The 7,597-nt window shown below is 35.2% G+C and overlaps 2 protein-coding genes across 2 annotated transcripts in view; one reads left to right on the forward strand and one right to left on the reverse strand.

The window, feature by feature from the left end:
- LOC107713099 (glutaryl-CoA dehydrogenase, mitochondrial-like) overlaps positions 1-2,293 on the reverse strand; it is a 9,772-nt gene extending 7,479 nt beyond the window's left edge. The window contains exons 1-4 of the mRNA XM_016518529.1: positions 2,188-2,293; positions 1,514-1,629; positions 1,142-1,168; positions 912-1,052 (exon numbers count right to left, since the gene is read on the reverse strand). Of these exons, the coding sequence (XP_016374015.1) occupies positions 912-1,052; positions 1,142-1,168; positions 1,514-1,616 (271 nt within the window). The 5' untranslated portion in view covers positions 1,617-1,629; positions 2,188-2,293. The remainder of the gene's footprint in view (positions 1-911; positions 1,053-1,141; positions 1,169-1,513; positions 1,630-2,187) is intronic.
- A 1,609-nt stretch (positions 2,294-3,902) lies between these two features.
- The window catches only part of LOC107713074 (choline transporter-like protein 2), a 27,176-nt gene continuing 23,481 nt past the window's right edge, over positions 3,903-7,597 (forward strand). The window contains exon 1 of the mRNA XM_016518497.1: positions 3,903-4,122. Coding sequence (XP_016373983.1) covers positions 4,086-4,122 — 37 coding nt within the window. The 5' untranslated portion in view covers positions 3,903-4,085. The remainder of the gene's footprint in view (positions 4,123-7,597) is intronic.

Below are 7,597 nucleotides of genomic sequence, written 5' to 3' on the forward strand. Positions count from 1 at the left end.
ATTAATGCGTTAATAACGCATTAACGCAAATTCATTTTAACGGCACTAATTTTATTAACATGCAATTAATGCAGTGCGCATTTTCTGTTTCAGGGTTTCAGCAGGTCCTTAAAAAGTCTTAAGAGGTCTTAAATTTAGTTCTATCATATTTAAGGCCATAAAAAGTCTTAAATGGTACAAGAAAGTCTTAATTATGATTTCAAGAGGTCTTAAATTTGGGGAGGAAAAGACAAGAATTGTGATATGGCTTAATGTGACGATTAAACTTCAAAAGGCTATGATTTCATTGCATAAATATGAGCGCTGCACGTTTCAAAGTCAGCTGCTGCTTTGTTTACAGTTGGAGAAACCGCTATATTTCTGCCGTTCTGCTGGCAGAGAATGAATTAGCATTTTCAATAAGCCCGTCTGCTGTTTTTGTTCAGACCAATGCGACCATCCACCCATGTTTTCATGCAGCAAGCAGCACAGTTGTAAATATGAACTGGTAGATCGATAAGAAGATAATGCATTATAAAAATCCAAACAATTAAGCCAGTAAAATATAGTTATATGTTATTTAATATAATAATTAATTCTTAATAATTGTTTAAATTAATATAATAATTGATATTTTTGACTTTTGATTCAATTTCTTAAAAATGGTTTAAAAAACTTTTTTGTGAAAACCTGTATCTGAATTCTTCATGATCTATGTTGAGTATAGTTTCACTAATAATGAACATACCCATGTTGATTAGAGTATTAAAAACTTGAAAAGTATTCATTTAAGGTACATTTAGAACAGATAAAAATGTGCGATTAATCACGAGTTAACTCATGACAATCATGTGATTAATCGCGATTAAATATTTGAATCGATTGACAGCCCTAGTTCTAATACATTAGTTGTTACTAGCTGTTCCACTTACGTTCATTCCTGTTGGCCATGAGGATGCGGGGCATGAGCTTCTCCTGGCAGTATGTGCGGAAACTGTCTCTGATCATGATTTCCTCCTCTGTGAGCTGTCCTTCCAGATCCAACGCATCACGCCAGTTAAACTGCACCTTAGCTATAAATCCAAATGGTTTCAGCTCAAATACAGTACATGAAATCAAATTCAAACATTACCATCTGAAAATATTACACAAATATATTTACGTGTTTTTTTCACTTGCTCTTCTGTCTCTGAAAAAAAAAGAAAAGAAAATTTGAGATTTAGATATTAGCACAATCAATCAGTTGCCAAGCCTAAACATGAAAATGCATAAATTCTGAAACTTGATGTCATTTGATCAAATTTTAGTGTGTAAAGCTTAAGCATTTTTTATTATTATTATTATTTTTTTAATATACTGATGGTCATGCAGTGCATTTACACATCACCATCACCAAACGACGCCACTGGTTATTAGTTTGAAAAGTAAAATAATGTGCCATAAAAAGTTTCCTGTTTTCTCTACTTGTCTTGTCCTCACAACTGATATGATCATTCAGAGTTTTGGTTATGTTATGGTGACTCATTGATCTAACCGTATGCTGCAGGTGCTGAAGTGCCCTGGGCCCTTGACACAGAGATCAGAGAACATCTCTGTGAGTTCACCAGCAAACGCGATAAAGCTGTTCTCAATGCCATGGTGTATTCAAACCTGAAAAAATGCAACAAAATGCGTTACTAATAGTGTTACAGCAACATTATAACAGTGTTTACACACTAACAGTAGGCTAAGTTTATTTCACAGTGTCTTTGAATATTTCCAGCAGTAATTCCTGTTTTACTTTCCATTCACTTTTTGACGTTTTGTAAGCTACACAATGCATGTTTTTAGCTTTTGTTTTGAGTTATGCCATAATCTTATGTTATTACTTCATAAATATTGTAAGATGTAATTTTATCAATAACGATTGCAACTTTTATCTGTTATAATACCATTCATAACGTAAGTTGTTACTGTAAGTGTAGTTACTGTATATATTGCTATTATATTCCCATTAGAAATATTTTTGTTCTATTGAATAATCGTCTAGTCCACGCATGGTTACACAACTGGAATTGCACAACGAAATTGAAACCCATATGAGACACATTTACAGATTTCAAAATCTATATATTTATATTTCAGATGTATATTTTAAAACATGTAGTTGTAGACAGTTATTCTATTCGCCATGCAGTCATACTGGAAAATGTATTTAAAACATAATACCTTCAACGTCTTCGATCAAATGATTTCCCTGTCTTCTGTAAAACTATTTATATTCAGAGTAGAGTTGAACGTGTCACATGCACAAATTGGAAGAACGGGCCCGCCATCTTTTGTGAGGTATGTTTCATAATGCCTTTGACTCTGCGTTTGCCCCACAATAAATATGTAAAATTATTTTTTATATTTATAAAACGTCAATAATTATTTCATACTACATAATTACATACATCACTTATTATATTAACTAAATATGGCAATTGGCAAATATCGAATTTTGACATTTGCAAATGTAAGATTTAAATTAAGCTTGTTTGATCATGCCACATTCAAAATGGCTGATGACAGCGTCTGAAATCCTGTGGCATGTCGAAGGCGTTCTCCGGCACCGCGCACTCGGATTGGATGATTAGAAGAGGCGTGTGAGCGGAGAGGAATTTTTAAAGTGATTTGCTCTGTTACAACACACAACAGTGGCTGCTGGGTCGGTGTCCTCTGTAACATTTCTGATATTAATATTTCTATGTCGTGCACGTGCATAATTACAGGTGGCTATATAAATTCCAAAAACAGAACTCATATGAGACTGATGCTTAATACACAATATGTAAGATTTTTTTTATTAAAATATCCAAAAACCACTAGAACAGTGTTATATATTTTGCTGACTTGTGTACAGTTACTGCAAGTTGACCATATTTGCATGGCAACCCATGGCTAAGATCCAGTGTGTTTCAATTTACTTCACTGAATGAAACAGAATGACATAGGTAAAATTAAGATAAATATACTTTATCTGTGTGTGACGATGTGTGTTGGTTCAGCATGAAATTCCATTGTCTAAATTCTGAAAATGGGTATTTTTATTGTTTTTGTTTGTATTAATCAGCATATTAATGAAAGCGTATTATCTAATTATAAATGATAATTATACATTATATTAAAGCGCAGTGTCATAGTAAAAAATAATAATAAAATAATAAAATAAAATAAAGCCTGTTAATACAAAATATTGTTCTTTTATACCCACCTGGGGGCGACATATTTTTTCAATTAGTCGGGGTTGTAGAGTTGTTGGGACTTATAAAATGTTCCATGATTTATTTATTTATTTTAGCCAAATTTTAAAACGCTCTTAGAATTAAAACTTAAAAATTACAACTTTTTAAATTACATTTCTGTAGCTATTACATTTTAGATTAAAACGGTTGTAAAGAGTCTGGGAGGGGCGATGGTACCAAGAATTTGCACAACTTTGTCACCTGGTGTGAAACATGACGGTTTATTACATTATTCATGATAATCAGTGAATATCAGATTTTTTAAGTATTGTTAAAACGTTCATCTAATTAGTATTTCTAGGAACCGTCCTGGTTTTCCGCCAAACTGCGTGAATTTGCAGTTTTTCTCACGCCAAAATTCTTTGTTAGAAAAAATTGCATTCTAACACCATTACCATAGCAACAGAAACGGAGAATTTAATAGATCTTTATTCAGAGAAAGTTATTCTTTAAAAAGTTGTCAGTGGTGGGGCAAATGAGTATTATATCAGTTGTTTGTTGTTTTTGTAAATGTACAATTAGAATAACTAAAACTGATTTCTTGATACGCCAAACGCTGGCGATTTTCAGCGAAGGAGCGTTTATGTTTCATTGGCTGAGGCGACTGTCTGTCATTTTTTCCTGTCCTTTCATTGGTGAATTCAGCCCTCGCGCTCTCTCCTCGGACAAGCGAAACACGTCGCTATGCGTGTGCTGTTGAATGCGCTGCTGTCTGCCACACACTCCCACTGTAGAGCAGCGGAATTACTGATGGCCAATTCCTCGCAAGATTAGGCAACGGCGATACTGTTCCTTTCGAGATTTAAGTGACTCCCACAAGTGCGCATCCTTTATTTGCAAATGGAGCCGGAGGAGAAAAATCCAGAGTCCAAATATGGTAAGACATTTTAATTTTTTAAGGGTTCCTCCTCCTGAAAGTGATGGGGATGGTCCTCTGATGGAAACAATGACTAATGCGTGGGGCGTGGGTCTCGGGCATTTTGATGAAGAATAACAGTAATGCAGACCTGCACACTGGTTCTCGACATAAATCATACGTGAATGCATTGAAACACTGCATTAGACCAGTGTGTGTGAGAGAGGATACAGTAGGACAGATGTAATCAAGAAAACAATAGGCGTGGGCTCAAACACATGGCTGGCGTAATTAATCTCAGGCCAATAATTACTGCGATCATCATATGGTTGTTTTATGCGCCCTAATAAGTAAATGTGACTAGAACTGCATCTCTCATTGCCTAGTATCACACATACATTATAAATAGAGTTTTCATCAATGTTGCCTATTAATGTTTGTGTAACCGTAAAACTGAAATGTTTAAATATCTCTAGGATCATTTTAGTGGCTTGGGCCAATACAATACAATACAATACATATCTAAAATAACCAATACACCTAAATGAAAATATGACAAGGTTTGTAAAAAGGAGTGTGTTTTTTGGTAACTAAATGCAATACTTGTTCAAGTTATTAAGAAAAGGCAAATACTCTGCTTTAAAAACAAATAGTTATTTTACATGATCTTGCATGCTTGAATTCTCTGATGTTTGTAGTACGACCATAGTAACCACATATAAAACCCTGAATGGTTTTCTACTACCATTGTTACAGCAGTGTGGTTTCTAAAACCAGACTATTTTTTATAGAAACAACAGGTAGCATTTGCTATAAAAAAGTAAGAGGCCAACCACATTTTAGGGTTATTTTAGTATCATTGAGATTTTATTAATATTTTGAATTAGTGTTTTATTTTTATATTTTCTGTGTTGATATTAATTTTAGTTATAGTTGTGAGTTGTGTGTTTTTGTCATTTTTATTAGTTTTTTATTATATATATATATATATATATATATATATAGTTTTTGTCATTTTTGTAATTTCAATAGGTTGGTATATTAACATTATATCAGTTAATGAAATTACGGTATTTAACTGTAAATTTAAGTTAAAACCATAAAACCTAAAACGTTGCTACCGTATTTTTTTACGGTAAAATTCCAGCAACCACAGCTGCCGGTTTTTTATCGTAAATTTTACAGATTTTTTTTTTTTACAGTGTACCAAGACTTTTACCCCAATATATTTGGTAGACAACGTAGTAGAGAGGGAAGAGAAGGAGGATCATGACCAAGTCCAGACTCGAAACCAGTTTTCCCATGAGCACCACAGTTCTTTATGTCAGAGAGCTCGCACTGAGAAAAATAGTGGCTTATAGGGAGTAAAAGAACACATTTATGTCCTATTTTTCATTCTGACTTCTGAAATAATGGTCATTTCCACCAGCCAATATAATGTGCAGAATTGCTGGGATAATTTCTAGCCTCAGTGTGATTTTCAACCCAAGATGATTCTTGCTTAATGACACTGAAGTTGCAGATGCAGATTTGATTATCTTGGGTAAGAAAATAAAGCTTGATAATAGACTTGGTTCAGTGGTTCATTTCAATCTGCTACTAAACTGTCGACTTATTGCTTGAGAAAAGGGTTAAGGATATTAATAGTCCTTGATTGCTTCATAATCTTAAAGATCCACATTTAAAAGTATCACTCAAAATGTAAAATAAATAAATAAATAAAAGCCTGATGAAGCAAAACAACATGCCTAAGCTGAAGATTCAGACTCCCTAAAGCCTATTTTCCTGTTCCTGAGAATTTCTAGAACCCCAGTCTCATTCCTGAACTTCACTGGAAGGTTTTTTGAAATTCTGCTTTGGAGAACAAGTTGTAACGTGATTTATAGGAGTCTGGGCATGGAGTGAAGTATACTCATCTTCTTCTGGATTGCATTACGGTCTCTTAACCACATGAACACCAGAGATCATTATAGTAATCTCTGACTAAGACTATGGGAAGTGCCTCCTCGTGATGTCTGTGCAGAGACTCTAACTTTTATAAGGCTCGTTCATGAATGACAATGATACACTTCTCTCCAGTTGCCTAGCAATCTCACAACATTGCAATGCCCTTATAACTACAAAGGCATCTCAAATATCCGTGCCCCTTATTGTGTCTGGAGATCACGTGACTTTGCGGGTGGAAAAGGTCAGTTTGAAACAGGGGCCAAAGTGTGTGATTGGAATCAAGCAGTAGGTTGCCTTCTGACCATACGTCTGATCAGATCAAGCTTGAAAATAATGCACGATCTGTAGAAGAGACAGAGCAAATTGATAACACACAAACATGCCTTTGCACATAAACAACAGCTGTGCACTACAGATTGGCTTTATGAAAATAGCTCTCTCTTTTTGGTGCTTAAAATGTCAATATGATCTCTTGTAAATTCCCCCCAGATACCCTGATGCTGTTGAGCGCTGCTTTTAACAGCACAGCTGTCACTGATCTAACTTGCATGGAAGGGTTTATTTGTTGGAATGTTGGAAGTAACATCGTGTGGCCTGACTTCTGGTGTTTCTGTATTGATCATCCACTTGGTAACCTGGACTTTCTATTACTGAAGAGCTTGTGTAAAAAACAATTGTCTACACATCATTGAAATAAAAAAAATTGACCATTAGTGTAACCATAAATCCTCTACATGTGTCAAAATTGGCCAGAAATAACCTTGATTTTTTAGAACTTGATTTCAGTTTGAATGAATTGAAGGAAATGCATTCATATTCACACCGTGTCCTTATCAGACATGATGCCACGAAATGTGATAAAAGTATCTTTTCCATGTTAATCAGAGTTCGTTTGAATGTCATTTGTGTGACCTTTGTAGCCATACTGAAGGTGACAACGGATCGTTTACCTCAGACAGAGTTGCCAGGTTTTCACAAAAAAATCTGCCCAATTGCTTCTCAAAACTAGCCCGAAATTAGCCCAATCGCGTTTCGGAGGGGGGGGGGTTCCACCGGTACAAATCACGTTCCAGGGGATAAAATATAAGTTTTTGGTGGGGTCCCCCTGGTCAAATTTGCATTCCAGGGGATAAATATCACGTTATTGGGGTTGCTTCAACCCGCGGACATGAAAAACAACCTGTGGCAACAGTGTTAAAGGGGTCATATGATGCTATTTCAATTTTTCCTTTCTCTTTGGAGTGTTACAAGCTCTTGGTGCATAAAGAAGATCTGTAAAGTTGCAAAGACTAAAGTCTCAAATCCAAAGAGATATTCTTTATAAAAGTTAAGAATCAACCACTCCTACCTAAAACGGCTCGTTCTAACATGCCCCCACATGTCTACGTCACGATGTGGGAAGATTTGCATAACGCCGCCCAAATGTTCACGCAAAGAAAGAAGGCGTAACTTTCATTCTTGCTGTTTGCCGCCGCTGCCATGTTGTAGAGTCGCTGTGTGTTTTGTTGTGAAAGTGAAACTACTTTGTTTGACCTTCCAAAAGAGGACA

Source organism: Sinocyclocheilus rhinocerous, unplaced genomic scaffold, assembly GCF_001515625.1.
Source record: "Sinocyclocheilus rhinocerous isolate Xijiao unplaced genomic scaffold, SAMN03320098_v1.1 scaffold1982, whole genome shotgun sequence".
Taxonomy (NCBI): Eukaryota; Metazoa; Chordata; class Actinopteri; order Cypriniformes; family Cyprinidae; genus Sinocyclocheilus; species Sinocyclocheilus rhinocerous.